This window comes from Penicillium angulare (assembly GCF_028827245.1).
Source record: "Penicillium angulare strain IBT 27051 chromosome Unknown utg000003l_segment0_segment0, whole genome shotgun sequence".
Lineage (NCBI taxonomy): Eukaryota > Fungi > Ascomycota > Eurotiomycetes > Eurotiales > Aspergillaceae > Penicillium > Penicillium angulare.
This window is the reverse complement of record NW_026623162.1, coordinates 212,767-226,556: the sequence shown is the minus strand read 5'-3', so window position 1 is coordinate 226,556 and position 13,790 is coordinate 212,767. Positions and strand designations below refer to the sequence as shown.

The window sequence follows — 13,790 nt, the reverse complement described above, 5'->3', positions numbered from 1 at the left end:
AATTGATTGGAGGAGGTTATACTTGATGTAAATTAGGCACCACAAGAGGCTGAGCCCTATAAATACCGGCAGAGCATCCGATCAGCAATCTATAGGGCATTAATAAGGGAGCCATGCCATACTGAATTCTTCTCTACAATCTTAGAATCTTCGAAACCCGGGTATTTCCCGGAAGCAAAGTAGACTCTCCCGGGCATTGAGACTTTGCCCTTAGAAATAACCTTCCCGATGCTATAAATCTTGAAATACCTGAACTCCATTACGAGTGATAACCTTAAATCTCGCCTTGTGGTTTTTATGATTAATAAATCCATAGATCTATCGGCCGGAAGATAATACTAACACTAAGTGGCGTGCTCCCCACTCATTCGGCGAACTGCCCGAGATAAAGATCTGCGTGGGGTCGTTTTGTTTCCTGCAACGGGTCTCGGTAAACGTTCGTATTTCTAATAACTCTATTCAGAGTTATATCTTCCATTGCGCCTTCTCTTGACATCGCCTATCGCTTTATTCTTTCTTTTTTATAGTTGGCTTGAAACTTCTGCCTTTCTTTCCAACACAGCTCGAAATTGTCGCTCAGCCCCTCTTTTTTATCCTAGGCAAGTTCCGCATTGAATCAATTATTAAAGTGGCTTCTTAATGTACTGGAATGTCCTCGTTTATGAGCCTCAAATCATGCAATTGGTGATTGGTTGCCTATCATCTCGGGCCAATTATATTGAGGCTTGACGAGTTTCACTCTACGAATGCATTAGGGGATATCGATTTTGTTGAATAGCAAACTAATTGAGTCATTCATAGTCTAAATCACTACATAACCATCATGGCCTCTGTCGACGCTGGTACCAAGATTCTACTTCTGGGGAAGATTTATCAGTAAGTCCGTGTTTTATAACTAGACAAGGGTCTATACTAACTACCACTTCCCAGTGCACACAAGAGTTGGGAGGCACTGAGTGAGCTTGGAGAGCTGGTTCACTGCACAGCAACTCACCGAGCTGAATTCCTCCAGCAATGTCGTGATGGAAAATATGATGGTATCACTGCTATCTACCGTACTTTCCCTTCAGCAGAGATTACTGGACTATTTGACGAGGAGCTTGTGAACGCGCTTCCTAGCTCTTTGAAGTATCTTGCGCATTGTGGTATGGCCTGAAGATTATTATTATTAGAGACGGGATATCGAAGAATTGCTAATATTCCATGACATAGGAGCTGGGTACGACCAAATTGATGTCCATGCATGCAGTGCACGCAACCCTATTATCCGCGTTTCTAATGTTCCCACCGCTGTGGATGATGCTACCGCTGATGTGAACATGTTCCTAATCATTGGTGCATTGCGCAATTTCAACACTGGAATGACTGCTCTGCGTGAAGGCAAATGGCGCGGCTCACCATCCCCTCCTCTTGGTCATGATCCTCAAGGCAAGGTTCTGGGAATTCTGGGAATGGGCGGCATTGGACGGAACTTGAAGAAGAAGGCCGAGGCTTTTGGCATGAAGGTAATTTACCATAATCGCCGTCAATTGAGCGAAGAGCTTTCCGGAGGAGCACAATATGTGACTTTTGACGAGTTGCTCTCGACTAGTGATGTGATCAGCTTGAATTTGCCGTTGAATGTGAGTCTCAAATATGCTCTGTGGTGATACTAAGATGATTTTTTTATACTGATTCTTCACTCAGAAAAACACTCGACACATTATCAGCAAAGCTGAGTTTGCCAAAATGAAAGATGGTGTGGTTGTAGTCAATACTGCTCGTGGAGCTGTTATGGACGAAGCTGCACTTGTTGAGGCTCTTGACAGCGGTAAAGTGTTCTCTTCTGGTCTGGACGTTTTTGAAGAAGAGCCCAAGATTCATCCTGGTCTTGTCAGCAATCAGAATGTCATCTTAGTGCCTCACATGGGTACTTGGACTATTGAGGTTAGTTTGCGGTCGGTTAGTAGATGTGGAAATCAGATTGCTAATTTCTTGTTAGACTTTGACTGCGATGGAAGAATGGGCTATTGAGAATATCCGCTCTGGCATTGAGAAGGGTAAGCTTAAGAGCCCGGTCGCAGAGCAGGTTGACCTGTAGATTTGGACATATAACCTACTACTAGTAGCTTTGTATACTGTACATAGACTCTGTATAGAGGGTGGAACGAGGCTGGATTCTCATTATCTGAATGAAATAAATAAACATAAGCTTTGAAGTACTTCTAGGTGCAATTCGTATACAGTATCTACAAAAGTGGCACAACAAACTAGTTGCATATACAACTCGAAGACCCTCGTGGACTTTGATATAGTGAAGCATGGGATTGCTGCATTGGGACTAGGCCGATTGCGGGATCGAGATTCTGCGCCAACAACTTCAACTTCAACAACACACCATCATGGCCGAACATTGGAAATCAACAGTAAGTAAATCATCTTTTCATATGAAAACAATGTTCTCAGATTAACAGTTCTCTCCATAGCCACGTTACTGGTGCAAACAATGCAAGATCTTCATTCGCGACACACCCTTCGAAAAGACTCAACATGAAGCAAGCCCCAAACACCAAGGCAGCCTGAAGCGCTTTCTGCGTGACATCCACAAAAACAATGAAATTCAACAACGAGACTCACAACGCGCCAAAAGCGAGGTAGAGCGTTTGCGACAGGCCGTTTCGGGCGGGGCCTCCGATTCGAAGGACACCAAAGCTGCCTCATCTGCGCCAGCCGCGAAACGTACCGCTGCCCCGGCAGAAAGACCCGTCGGTGTGGAGGAGAGGAAGAAACAGATGGCGCAGCTTGCTGAAATGGGAATCGCCATTCCCGACGAATACCGTGGAGATCTGTCATTAGCAGGACAATGGCAGACGCTTTCTGAGTCCAGCCTGGATCCGGAGGCAGCAGCGGCTGCCAAATCGGTTGGTGTGCGCAAGCGCAAGCTTGATGGCGACGAGGATGAAGAGGGCGAGGCGATTCCAGAGCAATATGTTAGCAAAGGGTGGGGATCAAGGATGAAGATATACCCTGGTGCACAGGATGATGTCGATGAAGATCTGGATGCTTTACTTGCGTCTACGAAGGATTTGAAGAAGGTGAAAATGGATACACCGACAGTGGACTCTGGGGAGGTGAAATCGGAGTTTGAACTGCCCCCCAAACAGGAGGATACAACTGGTGATGCCAATACCAAACCTACTGTAGCCACGGCTTCGGAGGGGGATCAATCGACTACGGCCAAGACGGAGGAACTGGATCTCTCTAGTATTCCGCTCGCCAACGATGATCCCGAAAGCGAAGAAGCCCCTGGTGTTGTTTTCAAGAAGCGCAAGCCCAAGGTCATTAGGAAGTGATCATTAACGCGACGACACAATTCTATGACGAGCATGAATCTTATGACCTTATTCTGCGCCCGCATTCCCTACTCCCTGCCTGAAACAGCATCGATCGGCTACTGGTGCAGAAAAATCCATACTGTGTGTTGAAGGAAGCACCGCCGGTGCAGTTACATGTTGCCTTGCATCGCACTGATGTCAAGATGGTCATCTTCTTATCAGAAACTTCAAAAGCGTATGGGCATTTTGCACCTAGCAAGGACATTCGGTACATGCACTCTAAGCACCGCACTTTGAAACGACCCGAATCGACTGGTCATGCAAGGCAAGACTGAGAAATCCCCCGAAACCTGGTTGCTTCCTTGGTGGGGTATTACACATTCAACTAGCTGGTTTATAATGAACACAATGTAATCGTTGTTCATAGATCTTAGGCAAAACCCCGTCAAGACTATACAGCCGCAGTTAATAGATGCTAAATTTTAGTGCCTAGAGGTATACACAGTGACCAGGTATGAATTCTCTGGAGCCAATAAAAGCAAATATGAAAATCTGAGACAACTTGTCTCCAGTATACTTATTGAGATAAAAACATTCCGATCTCCTCTTCGTAGAATAGTGGTGTTGTATACAGTTGCCACTTTTTATGATTTTTTTTTCTGGAGCGGAGACTTGGATCGCCGGAAAAGAAAGCTCCTTTGGATCTCTCCAACTTCGCGCATCTCTTCCTCACGGCCACCGCAACCCGCAGACTCGCACGGTCTCCCCCACCTGTGCATATAATAACCTCACACTGAGTTTTAATAATTTTATCTGGTGAGTTTAGTCGATCTAGATCAATCGCGACTTCCCCAACACCAGACGGCCTTGTCCTCCCGCGTCGCATCCTGCTCCAACCTGCGCAGGTCTTCGGACCACCTTCTCCCCAGCATGCTCAAATCGTGACGAGTCCCATTGCAAAAACTGTCGACTGTCTCAATACTTGATCCGTGATCACGGACTCCAACCATTATCTACTTCGTGGGCGGGGAGAAGTTTTGGATTCAAGGCCTGCAAAGGCCAATGCGACAAATGAACCCCGATCGGCTGGCAAAATTCTCGGCGGCAAGATCTTGAAGTCTGCTAAGTTATGGGGGAACATACAGACTTTGTGGCCTCATATTGCGCGTGGGATATATCCTATTCCCTTATTTGATTGGATTTGCTCGCATCTTGGACCTCTACTTGCTGGACTGTTTCAACTCGCACGTCTTGCGGCTTGTGTCTCTGCGTTTTTTATATGTCTATATGCTGCTGCGTTCTCAAACCTTGGCTGCGGTTGTCTCGTCAATTGCCCCTCTTCTTATGGGTCAAACAGAGGTGAAAAGGCTATTTTGGCTAACTTTTCACGATCGTTCCAGAGCAAGGGAATAAATGATTTATTATCCCGACCCCAATCGATCTGGTGTGTTGCCTTTGCTCGACAAGCTCCACAACCTTTGACCTTAAAATCGGTTTCGCCTGCCGATAACGCAACTATTTATTTACCCGATATTGAACATACGCCACAGTGATTGAAAGTATAGCATTGGTCGGAAAGCCATAGCAAAAATGGCGGAGCCGATAGACCCCAGGCCGGACGATACGGCCAATCTGCCCGCTGGGCTAAAATCACCAGTGGCTCAGCCGCCGGCTTCGACTGAACAACCGCCGCAACAAACAGAACAACCCCCGCCACAATTGCAAGAATCAGATCCTACATCCTCCTCAGTCAGCGCGCCGCAGCCCGAACCCCAACCTGACTTCCAGTCCCATCCCCAGTCCCATCCCCAGCCCGAGCCTCAGACCCAAACAATACATGAGACTACGGAGCAACATGAACTGTCGAGCATACCATTCTCGCAAGCGGAAAACACTGAAGCTGCGCCAATTCCGAATACCACGACTCCTTCGATTGATTCCACGTTCCCACCCGAGCACTCTCTGCCCCCGATGGACACATCGCAGTCATTAATGGATGCCGGTCTCACGTCGTTCGATTCAGCACTACCCTCGGTGGGCTCTACATCGGCTGAAGATTACTCGCTTCCAGCAATTGATACAACTTTACCTACGTTTGACTCGGCTTTGCCGGCGATTGGCACTGACATTCCTACAATGTACGATGATCATCCGTTCGACGACAGTCATTTCGGCACGCACGACTCTCACTCGGGATCTGTAGAGCCTGGACACAGTGGGCCTGGATCTATGAACGGGTCGACACCTTACGATACGACGTCCAACGGCACTTACCAATATGCACATAATTCTGCTCCGTCGCATCAGTCCGAAGGACATAATCCACCTTCACAGGCTTCATCCCAGCACCAGTTCCAAGCGCAGCCTCAGCAGAACTACCAGCAGCAGAGCCCCGATATGTACCACAATTCCGGTTTCTCGACAGTGAATGCGAATTCGAACAATAATGGCCAAGGACAGCCGGGCCAAATGCCACAGGCACCTATCGGATCGCCTATGCCTCCGATGTCCTCAATGGGCCAGTATATGGGTGGTTACTCCTCCAATTCTTCCCAAGGTGGTATGAATGCCAATGGGCAAATGCGATACGGACTTCAGGGAGATCCAAATAAAATGCTCTCCAGTGCACGACATAAGAAAGAAGTGAAGCGCCGTACAAAAACAGGCTGTCTAACTTGTCGAAAGCGCAGAATCAAGGTATGTCATTATTGTTGTTCTCATGTTGTTATGTTGAGATTCAAGATTTGATACTTCCGCGGGGCGCGGACCTCGCTTGTGCCCGCAGAGACCCCGCCATCGTTTATCTCGCTTCATCCGCTTTCACCCACGATATCATTGCTTATTTTTGGCACGTCTTTTTTTTTTAACCAATGACCTAACATTTTTTCACAGTGCGACGAAGGACATCCGGTGTGTCGAAATTGTGTGAAAAGCAAGCGCGAGTGTTTAGGGTACGATCCCGTTTTTCGGCCTACCGCATCAGCCCCATCGGCCATCCAACCTGCTCCAAACCCACCCCCGTCTCTGGTTGTGAACCCTCAAGGCCCTCCTGCCTCATCTACACCTTCGTATCCTTCCGCTCCTCCTGGGTATATGCCCGCTTCCTCCCAACCCTTTGCGCCATCTCTTCAGTCTGAGTCGCCCAGCACCTCGACAGACCACCAAACCGATCACAGAGCTTCGTTTGACGCGTCAACTGCCTTGAGTAATACTCAAACACCAAACACAATGCAAGTCGCCCACGAGACAGGGCCTCAGATCTCTGAGCCTACTTACAGAGGTATGCCACCCACGTCAATATTTCCACCTTCAATCCGCCGAGTTCCACGAGCGCTAACAAACGTTACTTGCAGCTGCGAAAAATCTCCATGTCAATGACTTGCTCGCTTTACGAGGTATTGCCCCACCTCCACCACATCCTGCCGGAAACCTCCCTCCAGGCCGCCTCGAAGAAATCCAAGCTGTATTCCTCGCTACTTATGCACCCGCCATCGACAAACTCTTGGAAGTTCGGTGGTACTCAGAGAAGGCGTTACAAGTTCTTATGGCAGACAACCAGCTGATGGCCGATTATTCTGCATTGATCAATGCGTTCAACGATTGGAATCTTTCTGATGGAAACACCCTCGCCCGCTTGGAGAGCTTCGAGGCCTCAATTATTTGGAGAAGTATGCTGCTGTGCCGTCAGGTACCAAATTCAGAGAATGGTCAGTATGGACAAGACTGGAACTTGCTTGCTGCCAGCGCTCGTTTGACCGCGATGGAAGCTCTTCTGAGCTGGAACCACCTGGACCAAAATTCCTTGTCCCGAAAACTCAGGATGGAAGCCGCTACTCCACCTAATCAGCCTGATCAATTCGTGGAACGGCAATTGGATTTCTGGGGCGAACTTGGTGAATTTCTCACACTCCACGATAACGAAGCCAGTTCCGCCAAGCAAATTGATGATACGCTTACTCGTTGTCGACAATTACTTGATACACACGAAAACCGCGATATTATTTATTCTATCGCAATTGCAAGGCATCTGGGAGCGCGTTGGAGCGATTTCCCTAATAGCTTGCCCAAAGTTGGCACTACCAACGAGAAGGAGTCCAGCACTAAGCTTTTCGTCGCACAAAAATTCATCGAAGAAGAAGCCGAGGGAAAAGGTACTACTCAGATCTACAAGCGTATCTGTTGTATGGCAGTTCGCTCTTGGTGGGTCGCCCGCGAGTAAGCGACCTGTTTTAGTCCCAATGGACTTCGATATTAAGCCTACAAATACCATCCATTGCTACGTGGATGGGAAATTGTGCGCTTTGGATATTCGCAATCACCGTTATCTGTACTCAATATTTTTAAAAAAGCATCATGGCTCAGGCGTTTGCAACGATTTTCATGGGTGTTTGATTTGATCTGATTTTTCGTCTTCTTACTTCCATTTTATTTTTTTCTTTGCTTCTGTTTGGGTTTGGGAGACGGGCAGCGAGCGAGTGAAGCAACATGGCGTTTGTTTGTGGCCTTCTTTACTCCCCGGACGAAGTTTTATGTTTCCTGTGCACATCTCGCTTCTTGAATTATGCGGGCGTTTCCATACCCTGTGTCTACCAACCTTCAGTTGGATGATTTACGCCTATCAGTCAATAGTTAACATTTTCAATACAAATAGACCCTATTACTCTTTTATCGTTGCTTACGTTTATATATCCTGGTTTTCAATCGCCATCTTGAATTAGAAGAGGCGTAGTAAGTGTGGGAGGTGCTAAAGGATTACCAGTGATATCTGTTCATACTTCTTTAAGCGTCAAATATTTAGTCGTAGAATGCCTGGGAACTACCATGATATTCGTGGGCAGAGATAGTGGTCCTCGAAAGTAGGTATGTGAAAGCCTCTAGCTTAAGATACCACCGACACTGGAGCAGCACTGGGCAACGAAATATTTGCCGATGAGCTCTCTGGTCCAAAAACATTCACCCTAATCTTCATCTCACCCGTTTCTCCCTGAAACAAGTATCCTATATCCCTCGTCGAATCCACAAGTTCGATTTCCCGCCGCACAAAACGACTCGAATTGTCTTCTGTAGAAGATTCAACAACGTGCTGCTGAGCCATCTCATCCTCGCTATCTTCTGCCCAATCTTCCTCTTCAACAGCTGCTCTAGCAACTGGATCCCATTCATCAGTCTCCCAAACTAGTTTAAATCCGTATGCAGGGAGTGCAAAGAGCCGTGAGACAAGTGCTTTAACTTGATATGTGTTGAATGATGTTGGGACCTCTTTCACCGAGATCTCAGGTTCTAAACCAGCATTACTCGTCGATGAAGATTGGGCTTGACTTAAATGGAAAGCCAACTTTACTAGTCGTGCGGCGACAGAGCGTGGATGAATAGCTCTGTGACCTGAGCCGTCGGACTCAACTGCTCTCGTTATTCTTGGTTCGCCGTACAGAGCACATAGGTCTGCATATCGTGGGTGAGTAGCGAGGATAGAGCTTTCTTCTTCTTCAGAGGTGGCAGACAGCTCCTTGCCAATCAAGGACAGATAGTACATTTCTGCGTTAGAGCGGTCCTGTAGCGATATGGTGCTGTAATTCAGCGTGCAGAGGGTAGAAGGGAATCGAGCTAAAGTGAGCATGAACGACTCGTCGACTGTCATTGGTTTAGAGGCGCTCATGCTGGCTGTTGCTGCTGCGATTGATGGGGCGAGAGGGGGTTGATCATAAAGTGAATTTCCTGATATGCGGAGGGTTGTTAGACCTGGGAAGAGTGCTGCTATGTGATTCAAGACTGTCCAGGATGTGATGTTGTTGCGAGAAAGATCGAGAGAATGGAGGGTTCGGGGAAATTGGAAGTCGTGGATTGTATCGCTGGAGCCATCGATTATAGTGCTGAGGTTATTTCCTCGCAATGATAAGTGGTTTAGATTGGGTAGGCTGGCTATTTTGCGAATTGCTGATATTGATGTTATCTCGTTGTTTTCGAGATTTAGAAAGCTTATGGAGTTCGGGAGTGAACATGGTGTGGTTGTCAGTTGGTTGGCGGACGCTGTGAGGTTTGTGAGTGCTGGGAATCTAGACACCACTTCGGCAATCTGGGGAAGGACGTTAGCTTCTATTGATTTGCATAATTCAAATTGGAGACACATACTTCCTCCCAGGTGAGAAGAGTCGCTTCTAGTTGCAATTCATTGATTTCATTGAACACCAAGCCGTCTTCTAGCGGCTGGAATCGATTTCCACTATTATCGAAGTCAGTACATCTGAACAAAGCGGCGCAGTTTATCAAGAACTGGAGTTAATAGTATTTTAGAGCAAGGACTCACTTCACACGCAACCTTTTCAACTGCTTCAGCTGATCGCAAATATCCCGTACATCGCGCCAAGAACTCAAGAGACTGCGGCTGAGGTCTAGTTCGATAATCTTGGGACAGGTTGCTGCGATCTTCGGGGCTGCCTCCTTAACAGATGTCTCGGGCTGTTCGTAAGAGGGCAAGACGCCGGAAATACGTAGCCCATCTAGCAGCACAATTCGTAGCTCTTCTAGCTCTGCAAGCTGTTTGCGAATCTTGTCGAAGCCAACTTCCTCAACAACTTTACCACTGATTTCAATAGCCTTCGGACTGGCAGTTGAAGTGGAAGTAGCTTGGGTGTTTTGCTGCTGGACTTCCGAGGCATACTTCTCATGCAGAGCTTCTAGGAAACTTCTTGGTGGTTCTGATGGCCTGGAGGGGCGAACAAAAGACCCCGCTGTAGGATGCTTATTCTTGCCTGTAGGGTGTCAATGGCAGCACTTTCTATGATTTTTTCACAAGATACGCCAATCTCACATGTAAAATATCGCACTCCCTTATGTTCGCCTGCATGCTTGCCTCGAAATGGGTCGTCCCATTCAACACCAAGCCAGTCGCCCGTGGTGCCTTCAACGCCGCCCACATACCGTACCGTGCATAGCTGGCCGTCAAAAGACCGCCGCTGACCAACCTCGGCGGCACTCATCACGGAAGATGGTTGATCTCTGCTTCAATTAAAGAAGAAGAAAACCCATCAAGTAAACGTTCCCAAGCGACCTTGTGTCTTGGGGAGATATACGTGATTACATAATTCAAATAAAGGCGGTTCTGCCCACCGTTCCCGCTATCTCAAAGCGCGCAGATTCGTCTCTTCAACGTCCCTCAACAACTACATCACAATGGATTACCAGGTATGCAAGTTCATGCACTTCAGCTCCAGCTATATGTCACATCCTCGAATCTTATACTAACGGCTTTTAGAATCGAGCTGGTTCCAAATTCGGTGGCGGTGGTGTCGCCGACCGCTCCGCAACCAACGCGGATCGTCGTGAGCGTCTGCGCAAACTCGCCCTCGAATCGATCGACCTGGAAAAGGACCCTTATTTCTTCAAAAACCACGTCGGAAGCTTTGAGTGCCGACTTTGTTTGACAGTCCACCAAAATGACGGCTCATATCTTGCCCACACCCAGGGCAAAAAGCATCAGACCAACCTCGCCCGACGTGCTGCGCGCGAACAGCGTGAGGGCAAGAACCAGGATCCATCATCTCTTCCTGGTGCTATGGGAGTGCAGGTGAAGAAACAGACTATCAAGATTGGACGACCCGGTTATAAGATCACAAAAGTCCGTGACCCTTTGACTCGCCAAACGGGTTTACTGTTCCAGTTGCAGTATCAGGAGATTACACCCGGTGTTTCCCCAAGGGTACGCTTTATGTCTGCTTTCGAACAGAAGGTTGAGGATCCCGATAAGAACTTCCAATACCTTGTTATTGCTGCGGAACCGTACCAGACTTGCGGATTCAAGCTCCAGGCAAAGGAAGTTGACCGTCGCGAGGGCCGTTATTGGACTTGGTTTGACGAGGATAGCAAGGAATTCTGGGTGCAGATCATGTTCAAGACTGAACGAGAGGAGCGCTTTACTGGTGTCCCAGGTTTGGCGCCCATGCGGATATGATTCTTTTCCCCACCTTCTCAATTCATCCTGCGATACACAAAGAGAAAGGTTTACATGGCAAGGGCTGGAGCTAGGCGTTTCCGGGAAATTTTCTTTTATCTTTGTACACTACAATCTCAAGCGATGGCATACTTGAAATGATATCCAATGGCTTCGTGACCTGCAACTCTTTTTTAAGTGATATTCTTAGCTTTGTATGGGTACTTGTGAGAACGCAAGGCATAGTTGTACAAATAATTGATAAATAATACAATTAGGATTAGCTTATCATCCAATTGAGTAGATAGCTTGTTAGATTCAATGTTCAGTAGTTTCCATACAAACTACCACCAGAATGGCTATGGCTGCCGATAGCGATCATCGGAAAAAACCCTTGACCCTATATTAACGTTTACCGCCTAGTACACCGCTATCTGTACCGTAAGCTCTACATAGGTGGAAAAACAAGTGGAAAGATAAATAAAGAAACATGTTTTACAGATACCTTAGCAGAGCCTCTTGAGAGCGGTGTGGTAAGATGGACAGAATTCCAGATTCCCCGGTTTCTTATCTCGGATTTTCATTTCTCCGCACCACTTTAACTCCCGATTGATGCCTTGTCTCGCCACCGTGCCTGATAGATAACAGCTGCCCTACAACCTTCACCTCACTTCAAACCTTCCTCAATGTGATCGAACACCAAGTTTCACGACATGGTTTTTCTTCCGTTTATTTTTCCGAACTCCTACGAACCTTCAAATTCTAGCTTCACGCTACAAACACCCGACTTTCATCCAATCAAACTTGATTTAACTATCCTTTAATCGTCAATGGGATCTGAAGTACTGGACCCAGAATTGAATTGGGACTTTGTCCAGGCGCTGGAAGCGTTACACATTCCAACTCGTCAGGCGAAGAAGAGAAATTTAGATGAGTCCAAACAGTTAGTCCCCGCGGCGACGGGGCAGGCTGGAGCTGACCCTATCACCGCGGTCAACTCTCACCTGAGTCATGACAGCTCTGACGCTTGGAAATTCGACAACGTTTGGAATATCTTACACTCCGATGTTCTTGGGTGGTCGAAATCTTGTTCAGACAATACTCAGCTAGACGATACTCGGGCTCACTCTTCGGACAAGACATTACAGTCATCGGAATGCGCGCACGCCTCAAAGCAGACAGTTGCTGAAAAGCGTCCGTGCGATAATTCAATATTCCCATCCTCTCGTGAACACCTAAAATCAGTCACATTCAAACTTAACCCCACCGCGTGCCCATCCACTCCTCAAAACTCAAAAGCTTCCACCACACGCTCTTCTACTCGTGCGTCCCCATCTGCGGTTAGAATCCTGAAACGACCCGGCAAGCAAGTGGATGGCAGCATAGTGTCCTCCCTTTCATCTCAGACTCAGAAACAAGTTGTGAAACTCAATCCTACAAACTCCAAACCCATTCAGATCGCCAAAAAAGCTAAGCAGGCCAAGAAAAATGAACCCATGCTGTCCTCGGAAAGCAGTGCGGAGGCCGAGTCAGATTCAAGTAACATTGTTTTTGACCGTCCCACTCCCAGAAATCCTGGCGCCCTAACTTTCGTCCCGGCGCAAGTGGGCACAGTTGATGTGCGTCATGACTACACTGATACGCCGCCTTCTTCCTACGACGATGCCGATTCATCGTTAAATTCAGATAAGGTTAAGGATCTTATTTACTCTTCAGGGCCACCACGTGTTTCTCCGTCTAAACACAAAACCGCCGTAGAGCGGCGCGTCTTCTTGGCGATCAAGCTTCTACAAACTTTCCCCGAATACGCCGAGCTAAGTTCACACTTGGGAAACCCCCAAGTCTACAAACTTTCTGTGGAGCCTCGTCCCATCCACGTCTTCGTGGACATTTCTAATATCCTTGTTGGATTACACAATGCCGTTAAACTATCTCGAAATATTCCCACGACTACACGCATTCGCCGACTCAACATGTCTTTTGCAAACTTTTCTTTAATCATGGAACGACGTCGCCAGGCCACCAAGAAAGTCTTGGTTGGATCGGATCGAGTTCCCTCCATCGACGAAGCTGAAAAATTGGGCTACGAGGCAAACATTCTGGACCGTGTTCACAAGTCGAAGCATACACCACGTCCTTCCAAATTCCACAGTAAGGGACATCGTTTTGGTAAGCCTGAAATGGCCGAAGCCTCTGAAGAACGCTGGGTTGAGCAGGGTGTAGACGAAATTCTACACTTGAAGATGCTCGAAAGCTTGGTGGACACTGATGAACCTGCGACCATCGTCTTGGCGACTGGAGATGCGGCAGAAGCCGAATATTCTGGGGGATTCTTGCGCATGGTAGAGCGAGCATTGCAGCGTGGCTGGAACGTCGAGCTGGTTAGCTTCTCACAACTTACGAGCTATGCGTACAAAAAGAAAGAATTCCGGGACAGGTGGGGTCCTCGTTTCCAAATGATCGAGTTGGATCATTATGTGGAAGAACTCATTGAGTAAATGATGACTTATGATTTTGGTACATTTGGCTTTTTGCTTTATTCTTGCTTT

At 47.5% G+C, this 13,790-nt stretch overlaps 6 protein-coding genes across 6 annotated transcripts; 5 read left to right on the top strand and 1 right to left on the bottom strand.

Annotated features, from left to right (window-relative positions):
* Window positions 1–823: 823 nt before the first annotated feature.
* N7478_002321 (D-mandelate dehydrogenase-like dehydrogenase) lies at window positions 824–2,080 on the top strand (the record flags this gene model as incomplete). The annotated part of the gene is made up of 5 exons (XM_056918535.1): window positions 824–876; window positions 931–1,145; window positions 1,213–1,622; window positions 1,687–1,926; window positions 1,982–2,080. The coding sequence occupies 5 exons, from the start codon at window positions 824–826 to the stop codon at window positions 2,078–2,080; spliced, it is 1,017 nt and encodes a 338-aa protein (XP_056781693.1).
* A 301-nt stretch (window positions 2,081–2,381) lies between these two features.
* Window positions 2,382–3,332, top strand: N7478_002320 (putative formin binding protein; the record flags this gene model as incomplete). Its single annotated transcript, XM_056918534.1, has 2 exons — window positions 2,382–2,405; window positions 2,466–3,332. 2 exons carry the CDS (start codon window positions 2,382–2,384, stop codon window positions 3,330–3,332), a joined length of 891 nt encoding a protein of 296 aa, XP_056781692.1.
* Window positions 3,333–4,904: 1,572 nt separating this feature from the next.
* N7478_002319 (putative C6 finger domain protein) lies at window positions 4,905–7,533 on the top strand (the record flags this gene model as incomplete). Its single annotated transcript, XM_056918533.1, has 3 exons — window positions 4,905–6,011; window positions 6,207–6,594; window positions 6,668–7,533. 3 exons carry the CDS (start codon window positions 4,905–4,907, stop codon window positions 7,531–7,533), a joined length of 2,361 nt encoding a protein of 786 aa, XP_056781691.1.
* Window positions 7,534–8,193: 660 nt separating this feature from the next.
* On the bottom strand, window positions 8,194–10,291 carry N7478_002318 (uncharacterized protein; the record flags this gene model as incomplete). The annotated part of the gene is made up of 4 exons (XM_056918532.1): window positions 8,194–9,387; window positions 9,444–9,534; window positions 9,619–10,063; window positions 10,123–10,291. The coding sequence occupies 4 exons, from the start codon at window positions 10,289–10,291 to the stop codon at window positions 8,194–8,196; spliced, it is 1,899 nt and encodes a 632-aa protein (XP_056781690.1).
* A 193-nt stretch (window positions 10,292–10,484) lies between these two features.
* Window positions 10,485–11,262, top strand: N7478_002317 (spliceosome assembly protein PRP11; the record flags this gene model as incomplete). Its single annotated transcript, XM_056918531.1, has 2 exons — window positions 10,485–10,496; window positions 10,567–11,262. 2 exons carry the CDS (start codon window positions 10,485–10,487, stop codon window positions 11,260–11,262), a joined length of 708 nt encoding a protein of 235 aa, XP_056781689.1.
* An 809-nt stretch (window positions 11,263–12,071) lies between these two features.
* Window positions 12,072–13,739, top strand: N7478_002316 (NYN domain-containing protein; the record flags this gene model as incomplete). Its single annotated transcript, XM_056918530.1, has 1 exon — window positions 12,072–13,739. The coding sequence occupies one exon, from the start codon at window positions 12,072–12,074 to the stop codon at window positions 13,737–13,739; it is 1,668 nt and encodes a 555-aa protein (XP_056781688.1).
* Window positions 13,740–13,790: the final 51 nt, after the last annotated feature.